The 20,419-nt window shown below is 39.2% G+C and overlaps 2 protein-coding genes across 3 annotated transcripts; one reads left to right on the top strand and one right to left on the bottom strand.

Moving 5' to 3' along the window:
* Nucleotides 1-474: 474 nt before the first annotated feature.
* On the bottom strand, nt 475-7,866 carry LOC148354187 (serine/threonine-protein kinase ICK-like). Of its 2 annotated transcripts, XM_088350711.1 has the most exons (14): nt 7,696-7,866; nt 6,179-6,446; nt 4,555-4,609; nt 3,899-4,020; nt 3,570-3,649; nt 3,355-3,487; nt 3,098-3,269; nt 2,866-3,033; nt 2,432-2,788; nt 2,070-2,266; nt 1,844-1,986; nt 1,652-1,768; nt 812-916; nt 475-735 (listed from the first exon to the last, which is right to left on the bottom strand). In XM_088350711.1, the coding sequence occupies exons 2-14, from the start codon at nt 6,277-6,279 to the stop codon at nt 590-592; spliced, it is 1,896 nt and encodes a 631-aa protein (XP_088206837.1). In that variant the 5' UTR covers nt 6,280-6,446; nt 7,696-7,866; the 3' UTR covers nt 475-589. The 2 variants fall into 2 exon arrangements, with proteins under 2 accessions (XP_088206837.1, XP_088206839.1); XM_088350713.1 differs by lacking the exons at nt 475-735; nt 812-916 and having other exon boundaries at nt 1,651-1,768; nt 1,844-2,003.
* A 1,220-nt stretch (nt 7,867-9,086) lies between these two features.
* On the top strand, nt 9,087-18,736 carry fbxo9 (F-box protein 9). Its single transcript, XM_088351778.1, has 12 exons — nt 9,087-9,285; nt 11,650-11,721; nt 13,845-13,961; nt 14,026-14,083; nt 14,175-14,271; nt 14,349-14,479; nt 14,559-14,673; nt 16,195-16,313; nt 16,380-16,566; nt 16,891-16,984; nt 18,163-18,317; nt 18,424-18,736. Exons 1-12 carry the CDS (start codon nt 9,283-9,285, stop codon nt 18,530-18,532), a joined length of 1,257 nt encoding a protein of 418 aa, XP_088207904.1. The 5' UTR covers nt 9,087-9,282; the 3' UTR covers nt 18,533-18,736.
* Nucleotides 18,737-20,419: the final 1,683 nt, after the last annotated feature.

Here is a 20,419-nt window from a genome sequence, read left to right as displayed (position 1 = left end):
GTGGGATTCTTTATGAATGTCACCTTTCTAACCTACATGACACGCATGGCACATCCATCCATTATCTCCACCGCTTACCCTAAGTTGGGTCTCAGGGGTGCTGGAGTCCATCCCAGCTATCTTCGGGCAGTGGGCAGGGGACACCCTGAACTGGTTGCCAGCCAGTCGCAGGGCACACAGAGACAGACAACCAGTCACTCGCCCATTTACACCTAGGGACAATTTAAACCCTCCAATGAACCTGACATGCATGTTTTTCGAATGTGGGAGGAAACCGGAGCGCCTGAAGAAAACTCCCGCAAGCACGGGGAGAACATGCAAACTCCACACAGGAAGCTTCGATCTCATGACCTCAGAACTGTGGCGCAACCACGCTAACCACTGCGCTGCCGTTCTGCCTGAGGATGGCAGGGATGGGTTCCAGCACGCCCACGACCCTACTGAGGATAAGCGACACAGATAATGGATGCATGGTACAATGTAGTGAAAAGTTTATTGCCGCGTTGAGATGTGCAGCCTTTGCCATCTGATAAAACGACCAGTCCTATTATTTAGGAGGTCAATTAAAAAGTCTTCCAGTTTCAGGCCACTAGTGGTGTCCGTATTTGGCAGACCAGTCTATCCGCCCGTGGATAGTCTGGACCGGTGCACGTGGTAACAGACAAGAGGGGCTTTTGTTGGCCACGTTGGTTGAGGCGGTTCTTTGGCTCCGGCCGGCTCGCCACGTTGCATAATCTGTCAAAGAAAATTGGGAAAGCAATTAGTGCAACAACAAAATGTGCAATTATTTGCAAAAATAAAGAATCCTAACTTGATGCAGTGGATTCCAACGGGCTCTGATGACCTCTGTAACCAGCAGAGCTGACGTCTTTTGTGTAAAATGTTGGCAGGCATCCACCTGGGATTGTTTTGGTGCCTTTTGAAGAAAGAGAAAAAAATGTATTCAGATGTAATTAGTTGCTTTTCCTTTTCAAAAACAGTTCATCTAAGGAGTTATATCCACCAAATACAGTAGACCGCCGGGATATGACATTATTCTGTTCTGAGGTGGGGACCGCAGGGGATTGAAACCTATGGTTATTCATAACCAATTCCTTCCAAACCCCCAGTCTCCCAGAAAACCATTAAAATAACAAAAAAGTATATAGTTATTTACCTTTGGTGTGAAGTGACTGGTACATTAGAATTAGTGGGTGGCTGCATATTACAGTTAAAACTGATTTGAAAACTTCCCGCTATTATTATAGAAACTGTATTGTATCGCTGACTCGCTTGTGCAAGTCTTTACACATCACACGAGATTTTGAACTAAATAGAGAGGCAATGTAGGAAGTAGTTTAGCCAACAGCCTATCAGTATTTTTATCGTACTATGACGCAGACCAATAGCATAACCAGCATTTTACAAAAGGTCAAACAATAGCTAACAAGTTTCTTGGAAACATAATTCATCATATGCACAAAAACCACAACGTTTGAATTTCTTAAGTGTCTGAGCATGCAAAACAGTTTTTGTTGTTGATGTCAATTAGTGGGGAAAATGCCATGGAGGGGCCATAAAAATATCTTTTTCCACGCCATAAAGTGAAAACGTTGCAAGGCGGGGTCGCCATATCCCGAGGATCAACTGTATAAAATTAGTGTAAATTTACCGTGAAGACCTCTACTTGGTAGCGTACCACCAAATGGAATACTGCTGTTTCCCCAAAGATTGTTTACGGACAGGTCTTTGCTTGTGTTTATGGACACGTTTTTCTTTGTGCTGATACCTGAACAACATCGATAAATCTCAATAAACTCAACTCTAAAAACACAATTAAGAATTTTAATTTACAAACTGTGACCTGGTAAATATCGAGACTGCCTTAAGTAGTGTTGTTTGGCAGACGCAGTCCTCGATGCTTCTTGATAGCCTGACGCCTTGTTGAGGTTGAGAGGTGCTTCTTCTTTGTCGTTGGGGCGACTGAAGTCCAGGATGTCGCTAAATCTGAAACGTTACTACATCTATGAATGTATAGTCGTAATTATGTCATATGTATATAATTATCCCTTGCTGATAAAGTGTCTGACCTTCTCAGCGGTTCCTCAGTTTGTCTTGACTTCTCTTTGGACAAGTTGTTTTTCCCCTTAAAACCAGAGCGCGTCAATTCGGTGTCTTCGTAGTTGTCCCACTCATCCCCTTTAAGCTGTCCGGCGCCGTGACCCCAACGGCGACGTCCTCCCTTCACTTTTACTTGGTAGCTCAGTGGTGATGCGCTGTCTCTTTCCTGGTTTGGCGAGAAATTTATTTTTTTGAATGAAACATGCTTACTGAGGATAAACTGTACAGATAACAGATGGGATTGAAGGATGGATGGATGACTATTCAAATCTAAGTATAAGAAAAGCTGGGTAATACAAAATATGAAATCTGGAACAGCATTAGACTTCACCTTGCTTTTGTCAAGGATGTAAGGTAGATGGGTCTGTGGTGTTCCTTCTCTGGGTTCTTGTTTAAGAAGGTGCTTTGGCTGCTGTTCATGGCGCTGGTATGACCCCTGTAGGCCAGGGACTGGGGAATGCTGAAGCTGCTGCACAGGCCTGGAGGGGTTGCAGGGTTGGTTTTGTGGTGGCGGCGGCTGAGAGGGAGGCACAGGCCTATGATGTAAAGGGTTCTGCTGGGGGGACTGCTGGGGCTGTGATAATGGCGGCTGCGGGGGCAAAGGATGAGGCTGGGGTCTGCCCTGCTCCAGGATCTGCTGAGGGGTACCCAAAGCCTGGCCTACGTGGAAATATGAGTACCTGAGAGCCTGCAAGAAAAATCATGCGACACATCATCTCCCATTTGAGATCAATCTAAAAATTCAATATAGCCTTCAGGCCTCACCTGTGCAGAAGTGGGTCTTTTCTTGGGGTCCCATTGAAGCAGGTCAGTCATCAGATGGATAGCTTCAGGACTAGCATTTGGAATCAGTGTCTTCAGATTACTGGGGACACACTGAGGCCATCTGAAGTACATGGCGCTGGCTAGCTGGAATCCCTCTGACCAATCATTCTAGATTAAAGACAGATAAAGACTTTTATGTTATATTTGCGATCCAATTAACTTTCCACACTACCTTCTTTGGCGTTCCCAGAACTTGGCATATCTTGAATATAGTGTCCACCTCACTTGAGCCGGGGAATAAAGGCCTGAGGGTGTAAAGTTCAGCCATGATGCAGCCCACAGCCCACTGGTCTATGGGAGAACTGTAAGATATGGACCGGAGCAGGACCTCTGGTGCTCGGTACCTATCGATTGATCATCGATCAAGAACGCATTAACTCAGCTCTTTACATCAAAGACGTTTTGACTGTGCAGGCAATAATCACTTGCCATCTGGTTGATACATAGTCTGTGTATGGTGGTCGAGATCTTATCTCGCGGGCCAGGCCGAAATCAGCTATCTTCACCAACTCTGGGCCCATGCAAAGAAGATTTTCAGGCTTCATGTCTCTGTGAAAAAATCCTAAAATAAAAAAGACCACACAATCCAGTTACACATTGCTAGGGTTACCTTGACAATTCAGAAAGATAGAATAAGAACATACCATGTTTATGAATGAATGCAAGTCCCTGGAGGATCTGAAACATGATATTTCGAACAGCAGATTCCGGAAACAAACGAGTCCTAACGCAAAGTAAAAACGCTGTAAAAATAGGCTGGTGTGGCATTACCAATTTTTTTAGACTTGGCTGCCAAATATAATTGACAGATAATGACCATTCAGGCAAAACAACTGGCCAAATAATTGTATTTGCTTGCCTAGAATGATAGTTACGAAAGATTCATTGGTAATCAGGTTTTTGTCATGTTGAACAAAATTTGTTTTAGCATTGGGATACAAAAAAAAATACATTCGTAGTAAGCGGGGAGTACCTGTCCTTCATTAGCTGATAAAGATTCTCTTTCATGTACTCAAAGATAAAGTACAAGTGGTCGTTCTCTCTGATGACCTCCTTCAGCTTAATCACGTTAGCGTGGTTGAGCTTCTTTAAGGACTGCAATAATAAGACACATAATTGAGACTAAATTTGCGTTCGGTGCGAAAAGTTAAAAAAAAGAGGGAAAAAAATCAATAATCTGTTAACACAAAGCCAGATGGGGACAATTCAGGTTTAATCATGCTAAAATTTACTAAAGAGGCCAAACTGGGAATTGTACATGATAAATCTCGACATGCTGTTCCTAGTTAAGCTCTGAAAATGTTAAGCTCTACATAAAGGGGTGTGTAAACCTTGAGGTTAGGGGAAAGAGCTAGTAATTGCACATCAGAATCACCTCTGACTCTTAAGAGCTTCTGTAGAAAGAGTGCAATGCTCTGAATGTGAAAAGAAAGCACAACAAACGGAGTGGTTTTACATTACTACAGCGTCGATCACAAATTACCCTTAAAACTTACAGTTGCGTTAAACGTGACAATTATAACGAATCACTTTGTACATCCTGGCATGATTCACCTTTGTGATTCTTTTTTTTTGCTCTTCAATAGAACTGAATTTATGTGATGAAAATGTGTAACTGAAGGGACAGACCTTCACTTCGCGGAGATTCATGCACTCTTCCCAAGAGTAGAACTTTCTTTTCATTCTAAACGGGGGGAAAAAAATGGTTACTCGGACGCTGTCAATGGCGATGTTCACATGCAGGCAATTATCTTATTCGAAAAAAAAATTGCCAGTGTTCTGATTATGTAATGTCACATAAATGCGCATAGTAATCCAAACAAGGTCTCCGTCCAACTGCAAGTATTCCGATTACAATGGTTGGGTGAGTACTTTCATTTTCTAAATGCTTGTGTGTGTATACGCATTTAAGCTGCAAAGCACTGCGGGACTTGTATAGAAATGAATGATACTCAGCTTACTAGAAAAGCCTTGTGTTTATTAGTTGATTAGTTGATTTCTCAGAGACATTTTCATTTCATATTCTGACCTATGGTAAAATATCCAGAGGTGTATCTACGTATTGTGGGTGTCATAGTAGTATATATCCATATACTGTACAGTGGAAGTTTATGTATTGGGCTAGCCACTGGTTGTAAAAAGATGGGACACAGCAATGAAGCATTTTTGAAATGGTACTTTGATGGTATTGGTGACGTAACTGAAATCATCCTTTGTTGACGCTACGGGTCACACAACAAAAACAGACTCAGAGACAGTTTCTTCCCCAGAGCCATTACCACCGTTAACACACACCGCACAGAAAAATGAAACTCTTGCAAACACACTACCTCATACAGATGTAAAAATTTATTCATGCCTAGCTCACTTTGCACAATGTTGCCTATTTTTGCACGACTGCATATTGCACTATTACGATCCCAAAACTGTATGTAACATCCTACATAGAAGAATAGAATAGAATTTACATTTATTGTCATTCTTTGTAACAATGCACACAGAACGAAATGTCGCTACACCTCACCCGCACAGTTTAACTGTAGCGAGCCGATGCAGCCGCAGCCAAACAGGGCGCAGCCATTTTAGTCATTAGGTGACCAAACCCCCCAATTCCAACCCTTAATGCGGAGCGCCAAGCAGGGAAGCAATGAGTACCAATGTTGTAAGTCTTAGGTATGACTTGGCTGAGGCTTGAACCAGCGACCTCCCAGTCTCAGAGCGGGCGCCTTACCATCTAGGCTACCGAGCTGGTTCTGCCCATGCCCACTTCTTGTGTAAATATTGTGTAAATTATAACCTTTATCTTCTTTGTTCCTTTATCTTCTTTTTTTTCTTTTATCCTCACTGTTAAATGTGAAAATGGAGTGCCACATCCAATTTCGTTGTCACAATATGTTCGACCCATTTTGTAACAATGACAATAAAGGTATATTCTATTCTATTCTAAAAGTAAAATGCGAAAACAACGTCAATTTGTGTAATGACGTAGCTCCTGGTTTACCATTGTAATCGGATTACTCGCAAACTCCACGTATACGTTTTATTTGTTGTCCTTCTAGAGATGTACCGGTAAATGATTCATTCTGATCACTCCAGAAATCCAATACAGTATTCTGTTTCCAATCGGATTATTGTCTGCATATAAAAGTGGTCGTTGTCAATCTCGTTGCCATGCATTATTACAGTTGAATTTGCGCTTACATGACAGAGTCCAAAGTTCAAGTCTGAAGCACACACTCGCTCACTCACTCACTTCTTAATGGCCACTAGCTCTCCGGACTCCAGGTTACGTCCGAGAATGACCGAGCCATACGTGCCATCGCCGAGCTGCTTGAGGGTGTTGTATCTGTTCATTATGATCGTCCTTTCATACCCTCACCCGGCGGGAGAAGTTAATTGGGTGGGGAATTGAGAGTTTCTTGCGTTCCGTTGCAGACTGCACCCAAATGTCCTGTGACAACGCTTCGAGTCCACAGGCGCTGCTGGAGGACTCATGGTTTCATGGATTTTGGTCCTCCAGGCTGAGGGAGAAAATGATTTAGTATTTTTGATAAACGGAGTGGGCCACAACACATGACTATATACGTAAGGTTATAAAAATAAAACATTGTGTTGCCTAGTACATTTTCTTCTCTCCATTGTTTATCATCACAACTTTTTTATGCACATTTTACATCTTTACTTTTCCAGAAAAAAAGTCTAATCCTGCCTAATAACTACATGTTCCTGCTTTTAAGTCATTCAGGCCCCGGTGCTGTGGAATGCTCTGCCCTCTGAGATATCATATGTAACCTCAGTGGAAGTATTTAAATCCAGGCTTAAGACACACTTATGTACTATAGTTTATGAGTGATGTTGACCTCCTGCTCTTGTCTTCTTGTTCTTGAGGGAGAAGCCTGGTTGTTGCATGGTTTATGCATTTCGAGCCATGGTGTACGCCATCATCTAGAACCTGCTGCATCGGTTAAGATTTTGGGGCAGGAAGCTGTCAACTGGACATTGTTATTACTTTTTATTTCCTGTTGTTGATGTCTGTGTATTGTCTGTTGATTGCCTTGCAACATCCATTGAAGCCTGGTCATCCTGGAACAGGGATTACCTTATGTGTGGTCCCTTCTCAAAGTTTCATTTTCCTCATCCTAAGGTTTTGCGTTTTTCCCTTATCCTCATGTAGATTTCAGATCAAGGGATGTTGTAATGGTGATCTGTGCAGGCCTTTTTGTGATTAAGCGCTGTACAATCAAACATGAATTGACTGCATACACACATGGACCCGTTTTTCATCAAATTGTTCCATTCTTCATGACAGCCTCCCATCAAATCCTTCTTCCAAGAGGATTATGTTGAGCAGATTTTATTAAATCGGTCACCAATGGGAGTTAGGTTACTACAATTAATATAATGCGGCACCGTTTGGCGTCATTTGGACAAAATAGAGGGAGGGGCAAACCAGGTTGCGCGATTATTAATGATCATTCTAAAATGTAAACCATTTTGGAACTAGCAAAATTAAAACCTGGTTGGTAGCACGAGTATGTACATTTCCACACCCAGGTGTCACGAATGTTTGCCGCATTTATTTTAGGAGATATTTTACATTCTACCTCAGTTGTCCTAGAATTGTGGAACACTTTCTTTAAAAACACCGTAAATACTCGAATTACACGTTAAATCTGACGGAAAACAAACGCTTCATCTTGCAGAATAACCGCACAGCAAAACTTCAAGCGATGTAAGAAAAAAAAAATCAAAGCAGAAAAACAGTCTCACCTTCCACGCGTCAATTCCAAGAGATTCCATCTTCAAACATGAGGATCAAACCACAACATAAAATACACTTTTACCATTTAGTTAACAGCATCCCCATCTTCTGTTCTGTGTGCTCCAGACAAAATAACCGAATCAAAACCAGGCCCGATCTCGCTAAGAAGGTTGAGGCAAATCTCGCGATACTTGAATGAACCGCTGACAACCCGTCGCGACGAATCACAGTTATCAAAGATATTAATCAGTTGAATTTTCATCTTCCTCGCCACCGTATTTTCGATTCAGACTACAAACATTAAACCATCGATGTTTAAACATACTATCTAATCCACATGAATTCAGAAGTATACATACATAAAAGATAAAGGCCAAACTAAATTAGAAGACAACAACAAGGCTCGTGGGTCCCTAAAATAGGATTATTATTTGCAAACAATGTATAAAAACACATATTTTTACACATGAAATGTCCACAAGAAAGCAGTAGTCAATTAAAAAGAAAATAAATAAATTCATATAATTAGTTACAGAAAGTTAAGATAAAACAATGAAGATCGTGGGTACAAAAAAAGCTTATTTTTTATTCGCCACGATGTTTACTCCATAAATGGTCGCCCACAGAAGTAAAGGTATATAGTTATTTACAATAAATATAAGATAAAAACTAAACTAAATTGGAATAAAATATATAGTACCCACAACGAGACTTGCGTGTACAGTACTGTAATAATATAACACTTTTGATCCGCCGATAAAACATCAAAACGCTAATTTTACTAATACAATGAGTTACAGAAGCAGAATTATATAGTTCTATACATAAACGTAAGCTAGAATGCCAATTAAATTAAAATACAACAACGAGACTTGTGGGTGCCAAAAGTAGCATTTTTATTTTCCAACAATCATTATTTGAAGACCAAGTTTTTAGACATAAAATAAGTAGCAGACATATGTAGTAATTTACATGAATATAAGGTTAAGACCACACTAAAGTAGAAGAAAACAACGATAAAGCAATTGCGGAAATCAGTTAATATGATAACTTGAGTAGCATTTTCCTCTCTGCTTATGTCATCGCTTCTCTTGCAGTGTTTACTCAGTTAAAACAAAATGCATTTAAGATTGTCATAATAAAAATTACATTGATAAAAAACACAGTTATGATTTTATGTGTAAACGTGTATTGACAATGTGTGAATGTGTGTAACTGTAAGAATTATTCTTTGTAATAATCTTCTTTGTATTTATCTTTTTACCTGGTTGTGTTACAGTAACTGTTTATGTTATTAAAATGTTATGGCAGTATGTTTTATTTTAAAATACCGTAATGGTTCTCATTTCGTAAGATCGTTCACATGTCAACAGTGGCATGCCAAATAAGGCAAGCAGGTGAACGACTTCCGGATAACTTGACACTCTCCAAGGCAAGCTGGTCCCGTAGCTTCCAGCGTAATGGCTGCGTTTTTACGAGCTCGGAAATATGTTCGTTGCGTGGTTCGTTTCTCCGACCGTGACCTGTAGGCGCCACACCAAACGTTTGTGAAGACGCGCGCGGGCTCTAAAGGCGACTTTCTCGGCCGAGTTGTCATGGTATGTCACCGCGCCAGCTAGCTCTTAGCAATGCTAAAATTGACGTCAGCTTGCTAGCACTTGGCTAACTTTAGCCGTAACGTGAGCAATGTTCCCTGTAAGCTTCCACGGGACTGAGCATTCGCAGAAAGTTATAGAATTACAAGTATGGCAACCAAACCACGAGTAAACATGTCCAAAACCTGACATCAAATCTGGTAATATTCTGCTGGCTTCAAGTTTTAATAATTTGGCTAGTGTAATATTGGGAAGGTTGTACACGTCACTTGTTTATACCAGTGGTTTTCAAGTAGTGTGCCGTGAGAACTAGTCTAATGTGCCTCAAAAATGTTTCTCAACTTTATGTTTGCAAACAAAAATGCTAGTTTTCAGTATATTTGCTTTTTTTCCTTTAGATAATTCATCCATACCAGTAGGTGGCAGCAGACTTGATTTTCCTTTTCTTTTTACATGCTAATTTTCTGCTAACTATGTTGTTGAGGATTATTGATTACATGGAAAATCTATTATTTGTTTTAGATGAGGCTGTTAAAGATTGCAGATTTTTACCATTTTCTTATTGTACTAAAGATTTGGAAAGTTAAAACGTAGTAAAACATGTTTGCTGTACAGGTTAATAATTTTTGCCCATATGAGTTATTAATTTTTTGTATATCTTGAAGAAAAACGGATAACAGTACAGTAAAACTCAAAAACAGGTAACAATATTTTAAAATCCCACAACAAAATTATTAACCAATACTAAAAACCTGTATTACCTCCTCAACAAATGATAAGAAAAGTCTGTCAGTTTAGGCAACATACAAATTAAATCTTTAAAAAAACAAGAACAAAAACAACAACATAAAACTGGTGCCAAGAAGTTTTTTTATATACATTTAACATACGATGTGCCTCAATCTTTTCATGATAAAAAGTGTGCCTAGGCTCAAAAAAGGTTGAAAAACACTGGCTTATACAACAATTATGAAATCCTTAAGAAATGAATACATGAAATTTCTATTCTCTATTAAAATATCTTTTGTTACATAACACAAACAATTTGTGGATTTTCATCACACTTTTTTAGTGGAAGTACAATGTTAGCAAACCAGTTTGCCTGACTTTTAAATAATTTGCAAATTGTTTGAATGTAACACAAGAGTGATCATAATTTTTCTTTTGTTTCTTGTTTCCTAGCATTTAATTTATTTTCATCTTGCCTGGATTTTTGTTTTTTTATTTCCTAGATTGTTCCCTTTTTATTTTGTTTTTTATATTCAATTTGTCTCATATTTGTCACTTAATTTTCTCTTTTTTTCCCCCCCAGCTTTTTACAAATGACTTTTATTTTTTTTCCTCTTTTTCCCCATTTTTTTCTATTTTCCCATTTGTTGTCTTTGTTTTCCATTTTGTAAGTCATTGTGTGCATAATGTTACATATTAAGTGGTAAGCCGCTTCTCTTAAACAGACGGAAACTACATTGACGTAGTTACAAAGTAAGAAAGCTCACTTCGCTACATTGTCTAACCGTGGAGTAGATAATCTGAGTAAACCACACTTGCCTCTCTATATTTTAATGTCACAGTAATAAAAAAGAACATACAGTTATAATATTTTTTCAAAAAAAGCAAACTCCACCTTACGCCCAAATGCGCATGCGTGCAGGTAAGAGAGAACATTGATTCTAATATTATACTGTTGTTTTGTTTATTTTTTCCCTTATCTCATTGCATGTTGATCCTAGAATGCCACGTCTAATCTCGTTGTGACCAATGTACACTATGATGTAAACAATTAAAAAAAGACTATTCTTGTTATAAATTACTTGAGCTATCATAGTCTCAGTGCAAGATATAATCTAAACTGAATGATCATACTTAAAACTGTAGCCCAGATTGTGACAGCGCTTTTCAGGTCACCCAAGGATGCATAGATATAACTCTTGAAGTATTAATAACGTAAAGCTTGAGCAGCAACTCGCTTGATAGCCAACCAGACTGGCAGAATATTTATAGAAGATTCCAGCAAGGCTACAAAAAGCAGGCGAAAGGTCTTGTTGTGTTAGCAAAGAACAACTAAACGGAAACATTTGAAGATCTTTGGGGACAAGTGTATAACTGGAATCTTGATAACACGCATATCAGAAATCTCATGTTAAATGACAGCTTTTAACAGTTCCTTCATATAAATGACGTAACAAGTAGAAAACCATTCCTGACATGAATCAAAACGTAGATATTTACGGACAAATAAAATGTTAGCTGGCTTTGTCTGTAATCATTGGTTCAAACTAGACAGTCAAAATATGTCCAGTTTTGCTCTGTTATCAGCTTTAGTGGTCAATGATAAAGTCTTGGCTAATGTTTATTTACTGTTCACAGGCTGAACAAAATGTGGACGTCGATGGGACGCCGGAGGATTATGATGAAGGTTCTGGTGACCCAAATCTCAAGGTAAAGTTGCCTTGCTGAGCACACATACTTACCGTTAATTTGAGACTTCAAGCGCCACCTTTTTGCTGGATTTTAAACTCTGCAACTCTAAATAAATGGTGTTTTTGTTGTCGTGTCAGGAAAAAACATTTTGCTCAGCAACAGTAGACCAATAAAATAATTGAGTAGTTCAAAGAGGTCTTGTGCAATTGCATGATTTATTACAAGTTCCGTTATTGTTAATCAGTCACAAATGTCTTAACCGTGCACGGCACAAAGGAAAAAGACGAGTTGTTCTTTTCCACGACACATGCCCTCAAAACATTTATGATACCCTTCAAGAGAAATTAATCAATGTTTATGCCAATTTTATTCATATAAGACATAACAGGAGCAAAATGTGGGGTTTTAGATTACTTTATTCTATATCTACAATATTTGAACTTTTTTTACCCATGACTCAAATACAAAATTTATACTTCCTAATTGAACAGCAGTGTAAGTGATCTATGCAAAATGCTACACTTTTCTTTCCGTATCATAGGCGTCAATGTCAGATCGCTGAAGTTTCCTTTGTTCCTCGAGCAACATTGACAAGTGAATACGACCACCAATGACAAGAACACAGAGACACTTCTGTGTTGCAATCTGGCACTATTTTTCGAGGGTGCGTGGCACTGTCGTCTAAGAAATTAGGACTCACATTTTACCTGACACAGCCCTCATTCACTTTGTCTTTTGGCGCAGTAGTAAATATGTGCTCAACTTTGTAATTGCCATCTTGAATGGTCACATGACCAGAAAACGTCTGACTCTAAAGATGACGCAGCTAAAAAAGATGGCAGGTATGCAGAGGCAAATTGATGTGAATTATTTAATTTTTATGGCTTTAAGGTGCTACTTTTACAAACACAATTTTGAGTTTCATTCTAAATTTGAGTATGCGGTTTTTAGTTAGATGCGCTCCACATTCTGGAATTTAAGGTACTGTATTTTCACGATTATGAGGCGCACCCCCCAAAAAATAGTTTTTTTGTCCAATATTTTCCATACATAAGGCGCACAGGGCTATAAAGCGCTACAGTGGGAACATCAACAAAACAGTCAGACAATTCAGTCAAACTTATTAACATTCCGACGGCTCGCAAAGAAGCAAATACGTGTCTCAGACATGTACGGACACGGTGTCTGTACGATGTCACCAATCACTCAAATGCGTCATTCCACTTACTTGGAAGGTTAAACTTTGGGATTCAAGAAATGCCATCCGTTTCTTAGTTTCCATTTTCTTTTTCACCGGCAACTGTATGGACAGGAAAGTAAGAATTTAATTGTGCAGGGAAACTCTGTTCTTTACTGCGCATATGACAATAAACACTGGATTGAATTGAATTGAATTTGAAAAATAGACTCATCACAGAAACATCACGATCAGTCTGAAACAAGATACTGGGAAAATATTAGGCCGGGAAAGCTCAACAAAGTCGTCTTGCAGCCATCACGTTCAATAATAATACGCAACCATGGTCCTCTTACATCCAAGAGTTAAGTAAATCCAACCGTATAAATATTGACATACTCCAAAACACGCAATAATGCTGACAAATAAAAGAAAAAAATCCGCCGAGAAGCATCTGCATCGATGAACGTTGCTTGTTGCTAGCTGTCTGTTTAGCTCCATAATTTCTGTTTACAAATACAAACTACAGTCGTAAAAAATGTTTTCGCTAGGCTTTAGAGCAACCTAACTTGTGATTCACATCTTTTTCGACCAATTGCAGGCTTTGTTTTGCCCCGCTTTAGCCTATGCGGGCCTGTAAATGCTAAAAAGGACCTGCCTCCTTTACTTCCGAATAACTTTAGCCAATAGTGACCGATCAAATGATGATTGACACATATATCCCAACATACTACTCCTACGGGGTAAAATCTAGTCGGCGGCTGCTTGCCTTAGTTGAGAGACCTTGCGACTCAATATTGATCCATATATAAGGCGCACGGTATTTTAAGGCGCATGGTCAGCTTTTAAAAAAAACAAAGGCTTTTAGGTGCGCCTTATAGTCGTGAAAAAAACGATACTTAAAATGTTGAGTAAAAAAGTAACCATTTGCTCATCACGTCCACCATTTGCGTTTTCTTAACAGCTACAGCTCGATGCCTTTCGAGCAAAGTGGATGTCTGAACTCAATCCGAGCCAAGGATTGGGGCTGCTGCGATCTCCTGGTCAGAGGAGGACTCAGGAAATTATCCGGGAGGAAGAGGTAGGTTCCAAAACACCGCATATATCCAAAATGCATGCATGTTTGAAGTTGTTCTGCCCCTCAGGCTGCAGAGTTGTACCTAAGAGCTGTTCATGAAGAACAGAATGGAGCCTTTTATGAAGGTAAGTCTGACTTTTAAGTTATGTCTTCCTATTTATAGGAAGAACTCTGGTAGGCCTTTTTGTATTTGTTCTCTTTTGTTCCAATTGACAGCGATCAAGTTTTATCGTCTGGCTATGCAGCTTGTGCCTGACATCGAATCAAAAATCAACTACAACCACCCTGACTCTGAAAAAGTAGTTGGAAAGCAGTAAGTCTATTCATGAAGAAATTGAATCATTTATTGTATCTGTGATCCCTCACGGAGACTCTAATGTTGCACCATAGTAACAAGGAGAGCGATGCCGATGGTGAGATAGAGGATTTAGTCGCCTACTTTGAGCAGGAGCTCACTTTGGCGACTTTCTTTCCCAGGATTTGCTCCCCTGAGTTTGAAAAGTCTCAGGTGCATGTCTCAGGTAGGAACGCCTCTTCTCGTGTCTTTTCTTGGCATGATCTTTCAAACGTTCTCAACTCGGTGTTATTATGTGACCGCAGCCTTGCCACGGGAGATCCTCATGTACATATTTCGTTGGGTGGTGTCAGGCCACCTGGACATGCGAGCCCTGGAGCAGCTGTCTTTGGTTTGCCGCGGTTTTTACATTTGTGCAAGGTTAGTAACACTTGCCACACTCAAAACATTTCACACCAATGTTCTGGACTGAAGTTCAGATGTTTGTCTATATTAGAGAATCTTAAAAGGTGATGTTGAAAACTTTAAACTTCGCTACTCTCTGCCGCCAGCTCCTGGCTTAAAGTCCTGATTGCAGCCTCAGTCAGCTCATTCCTCAATAACTCAAACTCTTCTTTTTCATCTTTTTCGGGGTTTGGGTTAATGTTTTGACCGTATTTGAAACGGGTCTTTCCTTACTTTTACCATTTTCAGGCTACACTAACAAAAAAACCCAGGAACAAGCATGAAATCCCTCTTCACCCCCACCTTTCCGGCTTCCTAACGTTTTGCGAGTCCCGTTAAAAGTACGATAAAAGCAGATAGGCGTGGTGGTGAAAAATTTGTAAAGGCTCTTTGATCTCAGTTGGTCCTTGTTAACACATAATGTAGAAAATATTTTACCTTCAACTTTTTAAAGTTACCTCAAATGATGTACTCCAGCTTTAATACTTTTTTTGCCGTTTGAAGTAATCTCTTGATTAATCATACATTAAAGCAAACAAATTATACTAAATAAAAACAATGAATTGACAAGTAAGTTAATTTTCTACCTGCTTGGACAACTCTCAACCTACATTATATTTATTCTTGTACATTGTCTGTTGTCGTGTCTTCTATGCCAAAAACTAAAAAGTAACGTTTTCATTATCTGTTGTCTACTGTGATGAAAACTAGTGTTCGTTTTCTATAATGAAAGCTAGCGTCACAGTTTAATGTGTTAAAATCTAGAACAGTTGTTTTCCTCTATGATCAAAACTGACATCCTCTTCTACGCCAAAATTTTGCGCCATCGTCTATGCCAAATAACTCGTTTTGTCTTTGTCAAAAAGAACCATCTTTTCTATCAACACTGTCTTCTATGCTAAAAACTAGTCTTTTTTTCACAATTAAAGTAAGTCATATTATTCTCTGCTGATAACTAGCATCATCTTTTAAGCCAAAATTAGCATTTTTTCCGGAAACTAGTGTTGTTTCTTTTCGTTGATAATTAGCATCTTCTTAGCATTGTTTTTTTTCCCTGCTAGCATTGTCTTCTATGTCAAAAACTAGTAGCTGCAGTTGTTTTGTTTATTTTTTTCTTTTCAGTCATGTTGCAACAAACATCACATCACAGAATGAGCAAATCACCTGAACTAAAGAAAGGGATGACCGCTTGAAGCTAAAACAAAAGTCTCTCAGCTCATTACTTTTTCACTTAGGCCAGATAGGTTTTGATTTTTTATGTGCCTTGATAGAAAAGTGTATTTTGTATTTCTTCGTTTGGTGATAATATTGGTTTGATGATCTGAAACTTTTGTGAGTCATGAATATGAAAAAAACCCGAAAAAATCAGGAAGGAGCGAAGACATTTTCACGGCGCTGTACCTTTCTTGAGCCACTAGAGGGAGCTTGCGCACCACCATTTGAGACTAACCGCCCCATTAACTCATTTTTAAAATTTCCCATTGATGTGCACACCAGGGATCCTGAAATCTGGCGCTCGGCCTGTCAAAGGGTGTGGGGGTGCAATTGCAACAAGCTGGGCCACTTCCTGTCTTGGAGGGAGATGTTCCTGAAAAAGCCCCGCGTCCGTTTCGATGGTATCTTAAGCTCTCCTATTAAAGTTATCAACCACGCCCAAATTCATTCCTATTGTGTCCGAGCAGGCATCTACATCAGCAAGACATCATACATTCGTCAAGGAGAAGAATCCCTGGACGGATTTTACCGTCCTTGGCACCATGTGGAGTTTTACAGATACCTGCGCTTCTTCCCTGATGGTAGCGTGCTAATGCTAACCACACCCGACGAGCCTCTCGCTATCGTCCCGCGCTTACGCACTCAAACGGTCCGGTAAGACACTTTTTTTTCAATGCTTATCCGTTTTCCGTTCAAGGTAAAGCTAAAAACTTCAGGTGGAAACATTGTTTCTGCGCAAATTTTACATTTTATTCTTAAAACGACATTTTTTGCCACGTTAAGGGCTTAATAAAGTTTCATTGACTTATTTGATTGTTTTGTTGACGTTCCTACAGTAGTGCCTTATAGTCCGGTGTGCCTTATGTACGGAAAATATATGACAAAAAGACTATTTTGGGGGGGCGCGCCTTATAGTGCAGAAAATACAGAAACAATGTCATCCAGTCTTAGTGAGTATTTTTAAATCCTTTATTTCAGAATGGACGCTGTCAAATTCGGCCACTTCCGTCTGGTCCAGGAGACTGATAACCAAACCAAAGTTTACGCCGTCGTCCGCAAGAGAAAGGAGGAGGTGAGTTGAGACTTAAGAAATGAAAACTGACGTTATGTTAAGGCAGCGGTGGGCAAATGATTCAAAGTCGGAGGCTGCATTTGGTTAAAAAAATGTGGCCACGGGGCCGATCCTGGAGACCTACGAATAAATACAGACATCTAGAAGTTATTTTTCTTCATATTTGCTTTTTAAATATATATATATATATATATATATATATATATATTCCATCAGATTGGTTTAGAAACGCTTACTATTAAAGCAAAATAATATATCAGGTCCTTGTTCTAAGCTCTATATTTAAAATTTAGATTTCTTTTTTGATCTTAGTCATAGTTGTATTTTTGTAGTATTTCTGCAGCAGACAGTTTTTTGTCGTATTTCTATTGCATTTTTGTAGTATTATTGTACTTTTCTTGTTGTAGTACTTCTGCAGTAGTAATTTTGTAGTATTTCCATCATATATATATATATATTTGTAGTAAGATTAATATTAGTAATATTAGTATTTTTTTAGTATTTCTGTAGTTTTTTTTTTTAAGTATTTACATACTAGTATTATAATAGCGTTTCTTAAGTAATATTACCGTAATTGCATTTGTGTAGTATTCCTGTCGTAATATTTCTAAAGTTACTATTATATATATATTGTGATCATATTTAGACGATTTAGGCTCCGCAATAGTCTAGTCCCCCTGGCCATTAGACTGTTAAATGGTCAATCTAACATATAGTTAACTTAAATCTAAACGGCTGCTAATCTGACTTTTTGCACTACTGGCAGTTTTTTATAGCTTGCCACTCCTTGCACATTGCTCTCTGCACTATTGTAATTACAGCGTTATTGTTACAGTGTTAATGTTACTGTGTACCTGACTTGTTAACCTGACTGCCCATTTTGCACATCTGGTTAGCTACTCTTCTTGCACTATCGGCACTATGGTAAAATACTATACGCAGCCAAAATACAATACAACTTTATTTATATCTGTACATTCAAGGAAACTGTGGGGGTCAGATGCATCGACATTTCGTTCTGTATACACGTGTACTAGAATGACAATAAAGTAGATCTGAATCTGATTTGCGGACCGGATTAAAAAGCCTAACGGGCCCCATGTGGCCCGCAGGCTGTCGTCTGCCCAACACTGCGTTAAAGGTGAATACAAATTGAACGTGTGTGTATTTGTCGCCAGAAATCATCAGAAATGCAAAAGAACCGGTTCTGCAGGCGGAACCCCGCCCCCGAGGCCGAGCACGCTTTCCACGTGGGACTTCTTTTGTCCTCTGGAGGGCGCCAGAATTTCAATAAGCTGTCGTGGCTTCATCATTCCTGCCATATCACTTACAAGTAAGGACTAGTACAGGAAAAAGCACAGTGGTTTTGGTAATCAAGCATTCATTTCTCACGAGAAAAAATGATCAAATTAAAATGGTGGCGTGTTTCTTTTTTAAAGGCAGACTGGAGAAACCGTTATCAGCACCTTCGACCTGAACAAGATGTATACGCCTTTCGTCTTCGGACGCGTCAAAAGCTACACGGCCTTCTCAGAGCAGCCGCTTTAAGAAACCTGCATGATCGTCTAATTATATTAACGCGTTTTGCCGACACGTGGAACTGAAGTAAACGCTGGTTTTCAGAAACGTCGTCGGTAAGCGGCTGAGTTCAACTAAAAGCGGGAGAGCATATATTCCCGGCTATGAATGTCCTGACTGTTTTTCGTCTCATGGCGCACTTTCTTCCTCAAATAAACTGTGATTAAATCACGGTTTCTTTTGTTTTATTTGTCCTGATTCAAGCAGGAATACAGTGAGTTAACCCTTGCTATAACTAGTGTTCGGAATAACTCAGTTTTAAATATTGCCCCACAAAATAAAGCAGCCGGAGAATAACTACTACTCTTGAGTCAAGATTTGTGGTTGTCGCTAGAATTTGAAAAAAAGTTTATCGTAAGTCATGTCATGTTTATTTGTATAGCCCTTAATCACAGGAAGTCTCAAAGGGCTGCACAGACCATGATTTTGTATAATACCAACAGAACCTTAAAATCACATCTTAAGCTAACAGGGAGCCAATTTAGGTAAAGCTTAAATCGGGGTAATGTGGTCAAACTTTCTTGTATTAGTAAAAGACTCGCTGCAGCATTTTGTACCAGTTGAAGGCTCTTGATTTTGGACTTCGGGGGACCGGAGAGTGGTGCATTACAGTCATCGAGAAGGGAAGTAACAAACGCGTGAATTGTAATCCCCGCATCTGACTGAGACAGCGTAGGACGAATTTTAGCAATGTTGCGAAGATGGAAGAAATAATATTAACCTTCAGCGTGACTCTAGTCAAAAATTTAGGTGTCATATATGATTATATGTGTCATATTGTCACAGTCCAGTTATATGTTAAAACTGTCCTCTTGAATGCAAGAGTATGTGGCAGTAAAGCTTCACATAAAAACTAGATAACGAGGTTTGGGGCCACCATTGGCGTCATTTTTACACACTTTTTAAATCTTTAAAAATTCTTAACGTGTAACTGGACTGTGACAATATGACACATATAATCATATATGAAACCTAAATTTTTGACCTGAGTCACGCTGATATTACATATGTCAATGTTCAGAGCAGTGTTTGAGAACAAGTCACGGCATTTAGATGGACCGATAACTAACATTTCGGTATTTTTAGAGTTAAGGCGCAAGAAGTTGAGTGACATGCGCTCTTTTATCTCAGTGAGGAAGGCCTCCAAATTTCCAGTTTAGTGTGGCAGATTCCATCATCCGGAAGATATCGTAGGTGTTTTTAAGGTGAGAAAAGCATTTAAATGCAGTGTTTGTTAACCTTTTTTGAGCCAAGACACTCTTATGGTTTTGCCGTAATGAGTACGGTTTTCTATAACCCACTACGGTGATATCACAGAAACTAGTTTTCCCCTTAAAGAAAAATGTAAAAAAAAATACAATCGTAAAAACATCCCACCGCAAGATGGAGACAAAGTACCATTTCAAACAACGGCTATATCAGCACTGCCAGTCGTCTGGCTGCATATCCGGGCAAGTCTATCGACCAAAGTACTTGGAAGCCTGATGACGAGGAAAATGATGAGGACATCATCTGGATACAAGTGCCACAGTGTGACCCATTCGAAAGAACAGTTGAAAAATCAAAACAATGCACAATGGAGAACAATTCATGATTAGGCTGTAGCTTGTATAACATGGAGAACATTTGGATATCATTCATTTTGCTAAAGTGAATCAACCCACGCATGTTTATGGCTTTCCAGTTCCTTATGATCTGCTTTTCAGCGGATAAAAATCTTTTGGCCTCGCATGTTCAATTGACACTGGTGTGCCTTGCTTCACTTTGAGAAGTGACAGATTTCAATGGAGCAGTGACACTTACAAATGTGCCAGTGAAATTGTTTGCATTATATATTGAGATTTAGTCCTTAGTTTG

Source organism: Urocampus carinirostris, chromosome 13 (assembly GCF_059441175.1).
Source record: "Urocampus carinirostris isolate Australia breed hairy pipefish chromosome 13, RoL_Ucar_1.0, whole genome shotgun sequence".
NCBI lineage: Eukaryota > Metazoa > Chordata > Actinopteri > Syngnathiformes > Syngnathidae > Urocampus > Urocampus carinirostris.
The sequence above is the reverse complement of the archived record's forward strand: the minus strand, read 5'-3'. Positions and strand labels throughout refer to the sequence as shown.

Bases quoted from the DNA above. Each gene is read 5' to 3' on its own strand.
- LOC148354187 (XM_088350711.1), bottom strand. From the start codon at position 6,279: ATGAACAGATACAACACCCTCAAGCAGCTCGGCGATGGCACGTATGGC. The intron at 2,789-2,865 runs GTGAGGCCTGAA...TTTTTCTTGCAG, and splicing joins AAAGACCCACTTCTGCACAG to GCTCTCAGGTACTCATATTT. The intron at 1,769-1,843 runs GTCACAGTTTGT...GATGTTGTTCAG, and splicing joins GCAGTCTCGATATTTACCAG to GTATCAGCACAAAGAAAAAC.
- fbxo9 (XM_088351778.1), top strand. The intron at 14,272-14,348 runs GTAAGTCTATTC...GTTGCACCATAG, and splicing joins GAAAAAGTAGTTGGAAAGCA to TAACAAGGAGAGCGATGCCG. The intron at 14,674-16,194 runs GTTAGTAACACT...TGTGCACACCAG, and splicing joins GGTTTTTACATTTGTGCAAG to GGATCCTGAAATCTGGCGCT.